Below are 18,587 nucleotides of genomic sequence, written 5' to 3'. Positions count from 1 at the left end.
CTACGACTTATGATATATAATATACTTGTGGATCTGTATTTGCGTCGTGCATCTAACGATCGTAAGTTTGACTTTTTAGGAACAGTCTGAGAATTCATGGAGCACTTCGATGCAGATCAAATGTAATAAATGCGTAAATCTATATGTATATAATTAGATTTAATTAAAATAATGATAAATTATTTTATATACAGATTCTATTTTAAATAGTCAAGCCAAATATCTCGAAAACTGAGGCCGGCAAGTAAAAATGTTTTAGACAAAAGTTGTATGATTCGGAGAAAGAATAATGATAAAATCAATTTTTGAAAAAATCGATTTTTTAAGTCGTACAAAGGTAATTGCCATTTTTTAAAATAGAATTGTGATTTTTTTTATATAAGATGATTCCTTTACTTACAAGGCAACACCCTAAACCTAAACTCTTCGATTTGGATGAACTTTTGGTTCTCTGGAACTTTGGATATGTAGAGTGATCCAAATCGATGAGTTCAGGTTCGAGTTCCCTTGATACTTTTATGCACAAAATAATAAAATGGTAATTATGCATATTAAGACCCCACTCGCCAATGACCTTGACCTTGATATGTTGTCAAGGTCATGACCCTGAGTAAAAAAGTGGCGGTGACGATTCGTTCAAAAGTTACGAAGCATTAAAGCTTTCGCTTTGCAAAATTAGTTGTATATCGCCAAAAATATTCACACAGATGATCGACTAACTTATCTTGTTTAATACTACCTCTACTTAAACGAGCTCGTAAAGCACGCCACGAACCCATGTGACAACTCGTTTCGCGTGGAAAGTATATGCAGTAGGTTCCGCCCCCCTGCGGGGGGCTCCACTATCATTAAACTAGACACATAGTGTGCCTTCAAAGTACATGCGTTGGCTTTTCACTTCTTTAAAATTTCCATTTACTGCTTTAAAAGACTTTCCTTTGTTCGTACATGTACTATTTCCACATATATATTAGTCATTTACAAGATAGTTAGTCGATCATCTGTGTGAATATTTGTGGCGATATACAACTAATTTTGCAAAGCGAAAACTTTAATGCTTCGTAATTTTTGAATGGATCGTGACCGCCACTTTTTTCAAGGTCAAGGTTACTCAGGGTCATGACCTTGACAACATATGTCAAGGTCAAGGTCATTGGCGAGTGGGGTCTTAATATGCATAATTACCAATAAAATGAATTAATTGATGTAAAGACAACATAATTGCTTTTCAAAAAAATTATGTGTGTGTGTGTGTGTGTGTGTACACACACACACACACACACACACACACACACAAATTTATACTATATATGGGGCGTTCCACGCCAAATCGGACACCATTTGGCTTTTGCATCTCCGATTTTTTTGAAAATTTTTTATGTTATAGTATTGGTTGAAAGAGGCCTCCATGATTTTTTACAAATTTTTTTGTCAAACCGTTTTTAAAATATCGATTTTTGAAAAATTACGTTACTTTTTTTTAAACGCCCATAACTTTATAAAAAATGGGCCAAATGGGACGGCTTTTTTCAAAAATTTTTTTTTTAAACACGATAAAAAATATCAAAAAAAATTTTTAAACTGTATTTCTATAAGATTTTCAAATTTTGGACACAAATTGTTGATTTACAAAAAACACGTACTGATCGATTTTCTCCAAAATTTTTTGTAAAAAACTATCATCGATTCCACAACTTTTAAGCCTAAATTTATAATGAGATAATGACGGAATATATTTTTTTTCGATTTTTTAATTTCCATCTTTTATTTATCCGTGCTGAAAAATATATAAATTTTTTTTTCAGGCTTATCGGCAACAGTCATTGTTATTTATTTACAAAAACATACATCTTTATCATTTGTTTATTAAATGATGAAGATATATATTTTTTAATATATATAAATCTTTTTCAGGCTTATCGGCAACAGTCATTGTTATTTATTTAAAAAAACATATATCTTCATCATTTAATAAACAAATGATCGATAATTTTTATATTAAATTAGTCATAACGAAAAGTCATAACACACAAATATTTAAATGTGATGCATACGTTTTAATAAAAATTATCGATCATTTGTTTATTAAATGATGAAGATATATGTTTTTTTTTAATAAATAATAATGACTGTTGCCGATAAGCCTGAAAAAAAGATTTATATATATTTTTCAGCACGGATAAATAAAAGATGGAAATTAAAAAATCGAAAAAAAATATTAAACTTAATTAGGCAATAAGAGCCAAGCGTATATTGTCTTCGCTAAAATCTTTTTAATAAAATGTCAATCAAATGTCAATTACAATACGAAAAAAAATAGATTCCGTCATTATCTCATTATAAATTTAGGCTTAAAAGTTGTGGAATCGATGAGTTTTTTACAAAAAATTTTGGAGAAAATCGATCAGTACGTGTTTTTTGTAAATCAACAATTTGTGTCCAAAATTAGAAAATCTTATAGAAATACAGTTTGAAAATTTTTTTTGATATTTTTTATCAAGTGTTAAAAAGAAAAATTTTGAAAAAAGAAACGTCCCATTTGGCCCATTTTTTGTAAAGTTATGGGCGTTTAAAAAAAAGTAACGTAATTTTTCAAAAATCGATATTTTGAAAAGAGTTCGACAAAAAAATTTGAAAAAAATCATGAAAGCCTCTTTCAACCAATATAGATCGAAATTTCAGGATTGCTGTCTATAAATTTATCAAATTTTTTGATAGCCATCGGTACAGTCTATCTTAATTAAAAAAAATTATTTTCGGAAAAAAATGAAGGAAAAGTCCCTTAAAAAATCGAAGTTTTTGGAATCCCATTTTCTTATACGTCTTAAAAATTTCGAAATTAAGTCTAGAATTTGAAATTTTTTGAAAAAAATCAAAACGGTCGCACTGAGAAAAACAAACATTTTTTACTTAAATCCTAAAAAAAAACAGTCATATTGCCCATTAAACATTTTTTTCGATATTTTCTTCAAAAAGTACAGTGAAAAACGAAAAAAAAGACCACTTTATTTTTTACAATATCTTTTTTCTTCTTAAAGTTACAGGCATTTCAAATTTTCCAAATTTTAAACTGCATTTTTTTTTTAAATCCATAACTTAAGTATGAGTAGAGATAAAAATCTAAAAAAAATCATGGAAGCTACTTTCATTCAGTACAAAAACACAAAAAAATTTCGGCCAAATAAAAAATGGTCGGGGACGAGAAATGTTACAGCTATATTATGCTGTTATAAAAACATAATCTGTAATATAGATTTATAACGTTATGTTCGTGCAATGGAGAGCTCCGAATTATTAATTAAATCTCCATCAAATACGTCTGTATATTCTCGCTTTTGAATCTGCTATTAATTAATTGAACATTAAAATACGACAATCGTGTTCATTGCTGGACGCACACGTGACTACAGATCAAGAAGTCTTTTCTGGTTTTAACGATCTATTGACATATATGTCATCGGTCTCAAGGAAAAATTTACTAACATTCAGTAGACGACGAAATAAAACAACTTGAGAACTTGGCTAAATAAATATTCGATTTTGGAATCTTAATTTAATTATTTCTTCCTTCTCCTTCAGTGCAATTTATCTCAACTATCTCACCTTCTATTAATTTAAATCATCAAACGAAAACTTCTAATATGCACCTCCCAAGATTGCACCTTGAACAATTTTTTATTATTCTACAAAAAAATCGACCTTTGTCCTTAAGGCCAATGACGTAAGCTGATGACCGGCTAATAAGTTATAAGTGTCTTTGTTACGCGCAGCATGATTCTCTCTTAAAAGCGCGGCAACGAGTTCCGTGCACGAGAAACCGCGCTCCTCGCCGACTCGTCGATGATCAGTTCTGTATTTTTTTCAGGTGGTAGTCAATCGGTGGCCAGTTACGAGGACCTGAGCTCCAGCAGTTTCAGTTCCGCCAGCAGGGCGTCCCTGGACGCGAGGAGTTCGCCGACACCATCGTACGGAGCTGAAAACATGATGGTGTTCCCTGGTGATAGCAGCGGCTCCATTTGAGATTATTTGAGATGCGCAGCCATGCTGCCCAAGTGGCTGCGCTGTCTCAGATAAAGAAAAAGTGGGATAAAAGAAAGATGAGGAAAAAGAAGATGAGGAGAAGGAGAAATTCTTTTCGGATAAGGAGTCCTTGCGCGAATGAGGAAGGCCGCTTCGCTGCACCGTGCGACCACTCGGCTCTGTCTTTCCACGTCCGTCGACCACACAAAACTCTGCTTTTCTAAAGTTTCGTTGATACGGAATATATCATAAAGTGGGACGGATGCGAGGCACAAAGTGTATCAGCGGGATGGATAAATAAAATGAGAACAATGCGCGCGTATGTGTCTGTATGTGTGTACGAGGACAAATGAGAAATGTTGACGACGGGGAGTGTGGTATCAGAAGGAAGAAGGGTAGATGATAAGGGGAGAGTTCCCAGCCGCACGTAAGCTGGCCGTGACTTTTCAACAAAGTGCGTGCAAACGCGCCGACAAATGCGTTTTTCTTTCCGCGAGAAAGTCACGCGCGTTTTGCCATTATCTTGTTTTTTCTTCTCGCCTCTTCGTCTACTCTCCGTTCGTTTATTCTTGCACGCGATTGCGCGAGGGCTATACAACTCTTTAAAAGAGAGAGGCCCCCGTACGAAGCTAATGGCGTAGGAACGAGAGTGACCTTCGTTGCGTACTCGTACGTACATCGCGCGTTCTGTAAGAAAAAAAAGGAAAAGAAAAAAAAAGAAAAGAACCCGCGCTCCGTGAGAGCCGCGAAACAAAATTCCGTTTCTCGATCTCTCGATCGCGCTACATTGATATCTAAAAGACTATTTTACGAGACAATTACGCTGATTATCGATTTCCTATATTTTTGTACTTTTTCGTATTCCTCTCCGTGGACACGCGAGGATACACGCACGCACGACGTATGTTTCCCGGGTCTGCGTTTGTGATAATTGCATTTTGTACACATCCCCCGACCCCCTCGTGCAATTCGTTGGTATGGCAATACTCGCGATCTATTATTCGAATATACGAATATTTCCGTGATTTTCGTGAACATCTTTTCTTCCCCGCTCCATTCGCGTTCTTTCTATTGGCATACTTATCGATTATTTCAGGCGACCTGCGAACGATGCGTTTATTCGACAGAATATACAGATATGTAACTGCGTGCGACAAGTGGTAACATTGATACTTGATCAGATTGATCAAAAATTTAACATTTCTATAAAGAAAGAAAAATGAAACGAACGTAATTGTGGATTCTTTTTTTTTTTCAATTTTGATGAGAAATTGAACGAGTTTTAATTGAATACATTAAATGCAGCATTCGTTAGTTTTAGAAATGCGACATAAATTAATAATGTACATTTGCACCCTTGTCGAATGGAGAACGCATCGTCTGAGGGCTTAGCGCGCCGAAATAAATCCAAGTTTCTTCCACTGAGATATTAAGTACTCTTATATCTTAGTGGTTTCTTCGAGTTCGTTCCTACTCCATCGTCCGTTTGTAAGTGATCGATCTGTCTATCCCAGTATCCCAGATCAAAGTGGAGAGTTCCCGGTGTTTTAAGTTAAAGTATCTCGGCAGTGGAACGAGATGTGAACGAAGTCGGTTTAGCTAGTACTAAGTATCGATCCTGATAGGATTTCGCAAGTACACAAACGTATGTCGTATGCGTGCCAGAGTATACCACGAAAACTTGGCAATTCATATGTATATACATGTACATAGATGTTGCTCTCTCTCTCTCTATCTCTTTCAGCGAAATCACAAGAATCGTTCACTTGAACGTTGATGAGATTTAGCCAAATTTCCTCTGTCTTTTACCAATCGATATTACATCAGAGTCTTTGTGGATTGAACTTTATTTATCTCTCTGATTCTTCGCTCTCCATTACGTCTTACTTCGGAACAAAGGAAGCTTAGACAATCCGATAGACTAGAAGTTTATTAGTCTTTTGACCTTTCTTAGAAATTTTCTCTTGTACACGTGACTTTACCTCTTTGGGGAGCAACACGTAGAGAGAAGCATCGATCTAAATCTTGCAACTTGATTAACATTGATAAATATTTACAAGAACAATACTATTTGTCCGCGGTAAACGCTTACCGGTTTGGCGGACGTAACGATAAAGCTTGAGCTGAAAATTGCAAAGTTATAGGCAAACTCTAACAGATGTACAGATGTAAAAACAGGGTAGAATCATAAGTCTCGCTTAGCAGATTCTCCGAGATCTTCTAGACCCTTTGCCCGATTTTCGTGGGATGCCCAGCAACTCTTCTTTTTTTTCTAAGTGATACACCTAGAGTAATGATTAGCGAATAGCGCGCGCTATCGGTGCCATCTGGACTCGAAGAAGTGAAGGATAACGTAGATTAACTGGTAAATAGTGCGTGCGAGACTTTTGTAGTATTATCCCCATCGTGCGTACGCGTAGGTGACGAGTAGTTTTCGTAGTTAAGCAAGAAGAACACGCGCCGCTCGTCACGACGAATTGTACAAGAAAGTGTAAATAGTTGCTTGGTGGAGACATCCTCATCGCCTATTTAAAGCAGGTTTCAACAGTCCAACTTTGTCCAATCTTTTCTCTAATTTTTCTCCAAATTTTATATCTTTAATTTTCTATTATCTTTCTATCTTCTCCCTTCTAAAACATTTTCATCTTTTTGCTACAACAGGTGTAGCGATATGAAAGTAACAGATGAAAGAAATTTTTAAGCGTAACAGGTGTTCTCTCGACCAGGCGCTATTATCGCATCTGTTTTTAAGAAGAAAAATCTTCTCCCTTTGTTCTTCAGAGAGAGATTCGTAAGTGTTTTAGAAGATATATTTAGAATGTATGTTAGAACGTAGGAAAAACCTTAATTTCATACTTTCGAATGATGTACTTCGATGAAGAGTTTTAGTAAACGAATATATTGTGCCGACGTATATGCACGCGTGTCTGTTACCAGAGCACACAGAGCTGAGAACAGTTTTTCAACTTTTGGATGCATGAACGTTCAAATGAAAGTTCACGGAAAACAGCAGAAAATTTCGATTTAATTTATATCGAGTATCGTCGAAAGAGATAGTTTAAAGATTTATGAAGATTTTTTATAAGAGGAAAGCGATTTGATCGTAGATACTGAAGAACAGCATAAAAAAAGTAATATCACAAGGTCTCACGATGAGATCTCTTTTTATGCGTTCAAAGGTTGAATCATGTTCTCTGCTGCTGCACCGAATCAAATAGATACGCAGCGCGTGCAGCACACGTATATTTTTCTACCTCTTACTTTTCCGATAGCGCCACCGAGAAATTTAGGTCGGACGAGTCCGCAGGCTCCGATGCGCGGTGCAAAATAACACATTGTAGTTGATAGTTATTGCTGCAACTTATACATATATAGAGCGCGATTATTATCCTGGACACACTCTCGAGAGACGATTAAGGGTCCTCGATAGATCGGGAAATCTCTCGCATCCTGTCACTTTACACTCACATTCACGATTTTTACGACAGACAAATCAATTTTATATTATCAGCATAATGAAGTGCACGGGTCTCGAAAGAAAAAAACGGTGCGGATGCAGACATCTTCTAGAATAAAACAAAATTTGCAAGAGAGTACTTTAGGTATTTCTCGTCATTTTTCCATTTTTGAAATTTGATACGATAGCACAGTTTATAGGACGATCCACTACTTCGCGAGATCGAAATTTATAGCTTGCAAAGTGAGTATCTTATCTTAAGCTAGAATAGTTATGGTGTCTTTCGAGAAAGAAAAGTAGGAAGTCGGTCAATCAAAAAATGCAGACTGCGAAAGGATCCCTCATGATTTTTATGAGAAAAACATTTTCGGTCAATTTGCTTGACTTGATATGTTGTAGTTCTACTAGTTCTTGTGTCCCTATTGAAAAACCTCAAATTTCATCAACTTTTTATGATTAGTAAAAACTAATTCAAAAGAATTATAGGCATTTAAAAGTCTCCTTTACAAGAACCGTTTGTACGTTTGTCTACACGAGTTTGCATTTGTGTGCTTGTCCGCAATGTATATATATATATATATGTATATATATATATATATATATGTATATATATGTATACATTGCGGACAAGCACACAAATATATATATATAATGTATGTTTTATGAATGTCCGTGAATGAATGCCGCCCACCCCCCCCCCTTGTAACTGTAGTAGAGGAGATGATGTACACAAGCAAGTACATGATACAATAAGAATCGTGCGGGGTCCTTTGAATATAATCGAGTCTCGAGAGTTAATCTTTCATCCTTTGATGTTAACGAAGCGAGGTGTGCCGTGAATCGTGTTAATTCACTGTCTGTAATACACGCGAAGAACAGCGATTTAGGATCCAATTCGTTGTTACGCCTCGAAAAAATAAATAGTACGCTCTCGATTCGCGAAAGTTGTGTATCATGCGTAGACGGAATTCCTCTGGTTCTGCTATTACTTTTACGATTGTAATTTCATAGCCAAGTGTTCTTTTTATTTCTGGCACTTGAGACGAATACAGAAACCTTTAAAAGAATCGGTAGAACGAGGAAATTCCATCATATTATCGATTAATCATCGTTGCACAGCAGAAACAGCATTTAGCGAGACGTTAGGTGCCTTTAGTTATCCCGAATCAACATTGTAATTAATACAAAATGGAAACACAGAGCAGTGTTTAATAAGATCGTATACAGATTTGTTCTTGATCGGAGAGAAATATAGAAAAAGCTGCTAAAAAAAATCTCTTTCAGTCTCAAATTCTTGACAGATTTGAAATTATATTTCCTCTTTGAAATTTTGTTGGGGAGCAATTGTAAAACTATATTATAATATTGATAATTCAAGCACTATGGTGCTAAAAACCAAGTGTTCTTTAAATTTTAAGTGGAATTTAATAGCAATTTAATTATTTTATCGCATAGAGATTCCCTAATTAATAGAAATTGCATTACATTGGGCATTCTATATATTTAATAAGATATTAATCTCTATTATATGATATTATAGTTTTATTATTATTATTAAAACTCTGTTTTTCTAACTTTGCGAAGCTTTATCGCTAAAAATGGTTTTAATGTTAAAAAGCTCGCAACGCAAACGGTCGCGCTGTTGAATCTTTGAGGTACAAAGGTCGCTCGCAATCCCGTAAAGAGATGCGCAGTAACAGACATTTTTAAGAATTGCTGCGAAACTATCAAATGTAACCGAATAATCGGACTTGGGCGAATGACGAAGAACGAATGTTTTTTTACGATATTTCCTTAGCGAAGATATATCCTGTTTGAGACGGTAGTTTAGATCTTCCAGGGAAAAAGGGCGCATCACGTTTCTCTTGGAAGAATAGCTTAATCGGATGGAAACAACTCAGCAAACACTAAGTAACATGCAACTTACATGCAAGTTATAATTTTCTTCTCAATGTAAATGCAATATAACATATGTGTTTACATTGTTGAGTAGGAAATTTATAAGTATGTAAGTTGCATGTTACTTGGTGTTTGCTTTGCTTTGCTGGGAATACTTTCGGAAATAACTGTCATTATTCCCTTTCGATATACAAAAACACTTGACTTTAAAGGGTTCTTCCAAAAGATATATGATTCCGATCACCCATTCTATCTCACCCGGAGATATCTGCAGCGATACAAGAGAAAAGACGAAGACAGTTTGTAACAATCGATCACCAAGATTTAAAAATCGCTCGTATCTGCGAAAATCCCCGTAGCGCGCGTTCAGGGGAGGCTTGCCACGAGAAATGCAACTTTTTCCCCGCTACGTCAACTGAATTTTATTATTATCGCGCTACCCTTCGAATACGATTTATATTGACGAGAGAGGGAGAGAAATAGAAAGAGAGAGAAAGAGAAACCGCGAAGACATTTCACGAAACTAACTCTTTCATCGGTGCGGCATCATCCCTCTCGGCGCGACTCTAAATGCCGTGGCACATAGAAAAACTTAAGCAGTAAAACTCAAGCAGTAAGCAAATCAGCCAATCACAGTCAAGAACTTAAGGCACGGCCCTAAGCGGCAGCGAATCCAAACCGTTGATTTCTTACTGCTTATAAGTTTTACTGCTTAAGTTTTTCTATGTGCCAAGGCCCTAACTCCCGATCTAACTCCGCCACGCAACTAAACGGACACGAGTAAAATAAGACAAAGAAATATAAAAAAAAAATATATATATATATGTACGTATTATATATATAGTTGTAGATCTCGCTAATTGTAATACTTCTGCCGACGTAGACGCAGAGCACCTTTGTATATCGTGAATTTTTGTCCTCTGTCGCGCGATGCGTAAATTGTGATCTTCGTCGAGAGAAAATGACGATCGTGGAAGCGAAGTGCTGTGATCGCGAGCCGATTAAGCGTTGATCGTGCGAGCTGTGAACAAAACAAAAAGAAACGGCGACTGCTCTACCGCGATCAGCGCTCGGGCAATGTTGATGGTGATAATGAGGATGATGATGATGGCCAACGCGATATTCTTTGTAAGTTGTGGTACATTCGCAACGCAGCAACGGCGATTTTTCAACAGCTCAGATTACATCTAAAATCTGGACATAAGACGTCTTAATGACATCTTAAGATGTCCGGTTTTGGACATTGGGCGCGTTCAGCAAAACCGCTCAGTAGCACGTGATTGGCTCTTACTTTTAGACCCAACGAATCAGCGTAGCGTGTCGATAAGACGACACTCAAACAGTTGTGTCTACTGAACGTGGCCATTGTATTATCTGGGAACCGACAGTCTTCGAGAATTCTAAAGTCTCGCGTCGACAATTCCACGATTAAAGGCCCGGGCACATAGAAAAATTTAAGCAGTAAGCAAATCAGCTAATCACAGTCAAGAACTTAAGACATAATGTAAGCGGTAGCGACTCAGTATATATACCGTTGATTTCCTTACTGCTTAAGTTTTTCTGTGTGCCCGGGCCTTAACAATCTTAAATTAGGGGAATTGAGGGATTTCGATTAATCGGTTACCTTAGAATGTAAATAGATAACGTCGTTTTTTTTCAGATAATTCCGGTTCCGAAATGCCTAGCGCACCTTATTCTCCGGATCAAATCTCTCGAACCGTTTGCCGTAAAAACTGAAAATTGTGGCTGAAAAGATCAGGAAGAATGCTCCGATCATCCGAAATCGCCGCGCTGCGTAGCGTAGATGTGTCTGGAGTGAAGAGAAAAGAAAGCCAGATTGTGATGACCGATTTTCGACGAGGTCTCGCGGTGGCGTCAATGCAACGAACGCGGAGTAAGGGTCGCGCGATGACGTGAAGAAGCAAGAAGAGACAGGAGAGGAATGTATTTAAAATCCTCAATAAGGCGGTGGAGAGGACGAGATATCTTATCGAATACGCGTGATCCCAGACAGCATGCATGTCCAAAATTGGAATATAAGACTTAAAGACATCTTATTACGATATGATGTCTAAATAATGTCTTAATGACGTCTTTAAGACGTCTTATTAGCTTGATTTTGGATACTGTGCTGTTTGGGATTCCGCCGATCTAAGGCCGGAATTCATAGTCAGATCTTATATTTAAGATCGTTTTAAGTTTGGTCAAAGGCAGTATTAGCATCTTAATACATTACTTAAGGATCCTGGGTACTCGTCGCGGCCATGTTAGAATGTGACGTCAGAAACGAGAAAGGACACGTTGAAAATTCTTGCGTAGTATTTCCAAAGAAAAAGATATTTGCTTAAAATAACACTACAGATCACTTCCGCACACTTCGAAAATACTCCGAGTTGAGGTTAAGTCTACCCCTTTCCCTTAACAATTAATAAACAGCCGTAAAACGAATGTGATACGATGCAGGCTGCTTGTGCGTAGGCGCATGACTAGATTTCGTATTACATCATTTTACGGCTGTTTATTAACTGTCAAGGGAAAGGGGTAGACTTAACTTCAACTCGGAGTATTTTCGAAGTGTGCTGAAGTGATGTGTAGTGTTATTTTAAGCAAATATCTTTTTATTTGGAAATACTACGCAAAAATTCTCAACGTGTCAATTCTCAACATTTCTCGCTTCTGATGACGTCACATCTCATGAGATGTCGGGAAAGAGCCCAGGAGCCTTAAGGGTCGACAGGAGTAACACTACCGACCTCTGTCGGGTTGCTTAGCTGCGAGTCCGTATTTTATTTATTATAAATTTTTTAAGAGCTAAAATGGAAAGTCCGGCTCTGTACCGGCTTGCGGCTGATCTTACTGATTAAAACGAGCATAAGTTTAATGAGATTCGTTAATTAATTTGGCTAAAATTTGGGAAAAACCTTTTCTAAGCAGCTTTTCAGGCTTGCTTAGAGCTGCAAAGCTGCTTAGGAACGGTTTTTCCCAAATTTTAGCCAAATTAATTAACGAATCTCATTAAACTTATGCTCGTTTTAATCAGTAAGATCAGCCGCAAGCCGGTATAGAGCCGGATTTTCCATTTTGGCTCTTAAAAAATTTATAATAAATAAAATACGGACTCGCAGCTAAGCAACCCGACAGAGGTCGGTAGTGTTACTCCTGTCGACCCTTAAGACGGTCTTGAAATAAGAACGGACTATGAATACCGGCTTAACTCAATCCCTTCGAGAACCCGATGAGACTATATATATATATATATATATATATATATATATATATATATATATGTTACGGGCAAAGTCAGCATGGTGTGCAGTGTCGGCATTGCCCGGGCAATGTCAGCATTGCACAACGCGACTCGGCAAAGTAGTTTATTAGCGGACATTGCCCGGTTTGATGTGGGCAAAGTTAACACTGCCCATCCAGCGATGGCAATGTCAGCAACGATTATCACATTGCGGACTTTGCTCGGTTCTAAGTGGGCAATGTCGACAATGCTAAATCTCCGTGGGCTAAGCTGCGCTAAATAAGGGTAATTCTTCAGTTTAGCTACCTCAGCACAGAAATCGATGCAATTAGGCTTAATCGACGCGTTTTTGCATGAAACGAACGAATCTGGCAGAAAAAAGTGTCGCTCTGCCCCGCGACGCGAGATATTAATCGTCAAAGTTGAACCGACGACATGTAGCAACACTGAACGTGCCCTGCGGCCATATGCGCATGCTCAGTGGTCGCACGCGCATGTAAAACTACGCCCATTTTAAATGAATCAATCGTGCAGAATAACCAAGCATCTCGATTCAAGCAGTTAGGTCTCACGCTGGGAGTTTCATTAGTTTAATTATGCGTGGGAAGCACACACACACACACACACACACACGGGGGGTGCGAGAAGGGGGCCTTCGGCCCCCCACTCCCCCGCACCCACCCCGTCGGTAGGCAGCGTGGACCTCGCTTTACAACATAAAGTACATGCTAAGTTGTAAAACAAAATTATAAAGTACATGCATGGGGGAGGGTGCAGGGGAGAAAAGCCTTTCTGTTCACGTGCGCTCACGCATGTAAGCCCCCTTGCACCCCTCCATGCATGTGCTTTATAATTTTGCTTTACAACTTAGCATGTACTTTATGTTGTAAAGCGAGGTCCACGCTGCCTACCGACGGGGTGGGTGCGGGGGAGGGAGAGGCCGAAGGCCCCCCCTTGCACTCCCCCGTGTGTGTGTGTGTGTGTGTGCTTCCCACGCATAATTACACTAATGAAACTCCCAGCGTGAGACCTAACTGCTTGAATCGAGATGCTTGGTTATTCTGCACGATGTAACTGTTTAATGATTTTCGTTAAAGCAGGGCACATACACACGTGTGTATGCCCTGCTTTATAGAAGTTGTGATTTTCGTTAAAACAGGGCACACACACGTGTGTATGCTGGTGTATGCCCTGCTTTATAGAAGTTGTGATTTTCGTTAAAGCAGGGCACACACACGTGTGTATGCCCTGCTTTAACGAAAATCATTAAACAGTTACATCGTGCAGAATAACCAAGCATCTCGATTCAAGCAGTTAGGTCTCACGCTGGGAGTTTCATTAGTTTAATTATGCGTGGGAAGCACACACACACACACACACACGGGGGGGTGCGAGGGGGGGCCTTCGGCCCCCCCTCCCCCGCACCCACCCGTCGGTAGGCAGCGTGGACCTCGCTTTACAACATAAAGTACATGCTAAGTTGTAAAGCGAAATTATAAAGCACATGCATGGAGGGGTTCCGAAGGCCCCCCCCCTCGCACCCCCCCCCCGTGTGTGTGTGTGTGTGTGCTTCCCACGCATAATTAAACTAAAGAAACTCCCAGCGTGAGACCTAATTGCTTGAATCGAGATGCTTGGTTATTCTGCACGATTGATTCATTTAAAATTGGCGCAGTTTTACATGCGCGTGCGACCACTGAGCATGCGCATATGGCCGCAGGGCACGTTCAGTGTTGCTACATGTCGTCGGTATGACAGGAGTCATAACCTGATTCCTGTCAACTTTAATGATTAATATCTCGCGTCGCGGGGCAGAGCGACACTTTTTTCTGCCAGATTCGTTCGTTTCGTGCAAAAACGCGTCGATTAAGCCTAATTGCATCGATTTCTGTGCTGAGGTAGCTAAACTGAAGAATTACCATACATTTAGCGCAGCTTAGCCCACGGAGATTTAGCATTGTCGACATTGCCCACTTTGAACCGAGCAAAGTCCGCAATGTGATAATCGTTGCTGACATTGCCATCGCTGGATGGGCAGTGTTAACTTTGCCCTCATCAAACCGGGCAATGTCCGCTAATAAACTACTTTGCCCAGTCGCGTTGTGCAATGCTGACATTGCCCGGGCACTGCCGACACTGCACACCATGCTGACTTTGCCCGTAACATATATATATATATATATATATATATATATATATATATATATATATGTATATATATAATCTGCAGCTATTTTTTTCCCCTGAAACCAATCCTCTTATGTCCATTTCTATCAATGCAGATTAACTTTAATCTTGGGTTAACTTCCCAGCAAACAGAATACACCGAGTGCGTAATTTGCTATCAAATTGCGCACTCGGTGTATTCTGTGTTTGCTGGGTTACTGTTTATCTTTGTCTAGTTCTAAGAATTAGAAAAAGATAAGAAGTAAGTTAAAATCGAGATTAAAGTTATATAATCTGCATTGGTAAAAATGAATGTTAGACTTTTCGCAACGGACAAATTCGAATTCTCGCTTCTTCGAACGTTATTTCCCCGTTTTCCGCGTTTGTTAGAGAACGTGGTGGAGAACGAAGGAATCGAATTTCCATCTAGCAGAAAGACGTTCGCATTTACGACACCGCGTTACTTCGGCCTACGTATAGCGATTTTTCATATATTTTACTACATTACGTACTTCATCAGGGCTGAGAGAGAACACAGTTAACTAATAAACACACACATACACACACAGAGACACGTACACAAAAGGAGAAAAAACGAAAAAAAGAAAAAGTATGTATATCTTATACATATATACATATACATGAATAGCGTGTAATAAGCATAATACTTTATGTCACATGTATACAACCGTGTTGACGGAGCATAGTGATTCTTAAACGAGAGCCCGGCGGACCACGAGATCCCGTTGAGCGTCGCATCCTCCAACCCGATTCCAAGTTCGACGGCGGTCTCGACGGCGGTCGCGCTCGCTACGAAAGGTGTTTTGTAATTGTGACGGGGCGAACGGATTCTTTGAAAAAACAAAAGCAAATAAAAGATTTTTAACTGACTGCAACGAAGACGATTACAACAAACTTGGTTATTTTCCGCCTTTCTTCCTGTTATGACGATTATTTTATCATATGTTGAGTACACCGTTACGCGCGTTTCGACGCAACAGCATAAGGGAGACCGGGGCTAAACCGCCAGCGGGGTTGAACCGCCAAATCAAATATCTCGGAATCTGTATATTGTGCGAACTCGCTATTAACATTGTAAATGCTGCTTATGGTACCCATGTAACCAACGGAGTTTCGGCAGGTTACCTGCCGTGTTATGATTTTTACGAGGGCAAACGTGTTTTCGGAAGGTGAAAGTGAAATTTTCTGCGCGTGAAAATATTGTAATATCGGCAATAATATTTGCTCTCCAAATCTCGAGGTACGTGATTATAAAGAGTAATGCATGCTGAACACGAATCCAGTGTAGTTTTTTCATTATCGTTTATGCCTAATATTTCGTGGGCGATCAAACCTGAAACTTATGTTTGGGGCTTATCCGCCAGTAAGCACCCGGGGCTGGTCCGCCAGTCTCGTCACTGTGGCGCGCCGGGCGCACGACTTCAGCTCACGGCGATTTCAGGTTAGGTTTCCCTCGAGCGTGATTCTGTCTTCCCTTGCACGTGCGTCAGTTTGTATAGGAGGGAAATGGTACGCACGTATCGTCGCAAAGCGGGTGTTTTGGCCGACCGAAAAGATGGCGGACCGTCGTTTTCGAGATCGCTCGCGCTCACGGCACGTCGGCGAGGTACGGCGAGGCACGGCACGGCTCTGAGATTCCGCGATTTCCGCGTGAGAGTTGACGTGCCGCGCGCGAGGTAGATCGTCCCGGCCGCAGTAGATCGTCGTTGTTGGTCGTTGTGTCAGTGTCAGTGTAGTGGTGGTGTGGTCGCCGTCGCCGTCGCCGTCGCCGCCGCCGTCGTCGTCGTCGTCGTCGTCGTCGTCGTCGTCGTCGTCGTCGTCGTCGTCGTCGTGCGCTCGTCAGGATCTGTATTCACGTGCCTAAATTGTTTTATGGAATAGGTAAAACAATTATTTTTTAATAACGTTTCGCATACAAATTTTTATATTTTTCTCTTAAAAAACAATTATTAAAATGTATCCTATCATTTTTCAGGATTAGATGTACTACGTATATGTATTGAAAATGCAGTGTGGCGGATTAGCCCCGGGGGGGGGTGGCGGTTCAACCCCGGCATTTTTGAGATTTCAATTTTTGCACCGTTGTCGTTTTTGCTCCATACCGGTTAAACAAAGCGACGTAGATAAAAATTTCCTAAATAAATTTTGTATTTATTTTGTTGTTAAAAATCGACACCGTAAAAAAAACTGGTGGTTTAGCCTCGGTCTCCCCTACTTGAAAAAAATCGGGATTTTTTATTGTATGCGAAATTATCATCTATATATATAATATATAATATATAATTATAATATATATATAAAACAAAGTCGGGTTAGTTACACCATTTATAACTCAAGAACAGCTGGACAGATTTTTTACCGCAAGTATATACAATAGGGATAGAATTTTCCGGGGAGTGCTATAGAGTGTGTAGTTTTTCGTTACCGATTTTCTGGAAACCGATTTTTTTAATTCTTAAAAAGAGGAAGGGGAGAGGGAGAGGGAGAGAGGGGGGGAGGGAGGGAGGGAGGGGGAGAGAGAGAGAGAGAGAGAGAGAGAGAGAGAGAGAGAGAGAGAGAGAGAGAGAGAGAGAGAGAGAGAGAGAGAGAGAGAGAGAGAGAGAGAGAGAGAGAGAGAGAGAGAGAGAGAGACTATTTGCGTGTCTTATTACATATGTCCACCGGGGCGAAGCCCGGGTAACCAGCTAGTTTTTGTATATTATATTCTGTTATTTCTGTTCAATCTAATGTTTTTTGTATTGTTATACCACAGAGTTGTTAGCAAAACAGAAAAAACATATTTCTTGACCTTTCCCGCTGTTTACACTTTTCTCTGTAAGCCTTTGTAAAACGGATATTAAAAAATTAATAACTTTTTATCTAAATTGTGAATCGATTTGAAATTTAGTCCCGAACTTTGAAAGAGAATACAGAATATATGATATTAAATTTCCATCAACTTCGTAGCATTTTGACTAACTATCCAGAACACCCTTCCTGAGCCGAGAACTCTGCGTTGACGGTGGCGACGTACCGTCGCGGCAGAAATCAGAACTCTCTCCTCTCACTCTCTCCAATGGAGAATTCTGTCTTGTGACATGTTGACAACCTATTTTGTTGTGCGTGCTATTTCTTTATTATTCGCTCTGTGCTTGTGCTCTAACGTTTAAAGTATTCGTGAAAGTCGTAAAATTGGCCGAAAAGTAAGATTTGCATGCGGAAGGAACGTTTTCACCTCCTTTCGATAGTCGTTAAACGGCTGTTTTTCCCGTATGTTTAGGCTTCGTTTTATGGCTCTGTTTGTTTATTGTCGAGGGAAAAGGGTAGTTTTCGGCCAATTTCGAAAGTGTTCTGAAACAATCTATAGTGATGTTTTATTGAAATGTCTTTTTATTTGAAAATGGCATGCACAACAAAATTGGGTGTTTTCCTCGCCTCGATAGTAAGAATCCAATATGGCCGCGGTGACTACCCAGGAGCCTTAAGTTTCATAACTTATTTTAATACTTTTTTTTAGGTATTATAAAGTAACATTAGTTCTAAGAGAAGCAATTTGCTGATCTGTGTATATATAGACAGTACACATATGTAGGCGGGGAAGGGGTGGTAGCCCCTCTTCCGCAAGCAGGGGTGGGTAAAGGTGGACTTCGGTTTGCCTGGAAAGTTGAAAAGTTGCGTGGATAATTTCTCTGGACAGCGTTATACTTTCCACGCAAAGCAAAGTCCACCCAATCCCATCCCACCTCTGCTTACAAGGCGAAAAGAGGTTATCATTGTACGGTTCGGATTTATAACTTT

General features: G+C 39.1%; 1 protein-coding gene and 1 long non-coding RNA gene across 2 annotated transcripts in view; both read left to right on the top strand.

The window, feature by feature from the left end:
- Positions 1 to 15,689, top strand: part of LOC139814288 (uncharacterized) — a 34,882-nt gene extending 19,193 nt beyond the window's left edge. Inside the window, exon 12 of the mRNA XM_071780455.1 lies at positions 3,866 to 15,689. Coding sequence (XP_071636556.1) covers positions 3,866 to 4,020 — 155 coding nt within the window. The 3' untranslated portion in view covers positions 4,021 to 15,689. The remainder of the gene's footprint in view (positions 1 to 3,865) is intronic.
- Positions 15,690 to 16,319: 630 nt separating this feature from the next.
- On the top strand, positions 16,320 to 17,498 carry LOC139814292 (uncharacterized). The gene is made up of 2 exons (XR_011732407.1): positions 16,320 to 16,691; positions 16,786 to 17,498. It is a non-coding gene; the product is annotated as an uncharacterized lncRNA (long non-coding RNA).
- Positions 17,499 to 18,587: the final 1,089 nt, after the last annotated feature.

Source organism: Temnothorax longispinosus, chromosome 6 (genome assembly GCF_030848805.1).
Source record: "Temnothorax longispinosus isolate EJ_2023e chromosome 6, Tlon_JGU_v1, whole genome shotgun sequence".
Taxonomy (NCBI): Eukaryota; Metazoa; Arthropoda; class Insecta; order Hymenoptera; family Formicidae; genus Temnothorax; species Temnothorax longispinosus.
This window is presented reverse-complemented; position numbering and strand designations above follow the sequence as displayed.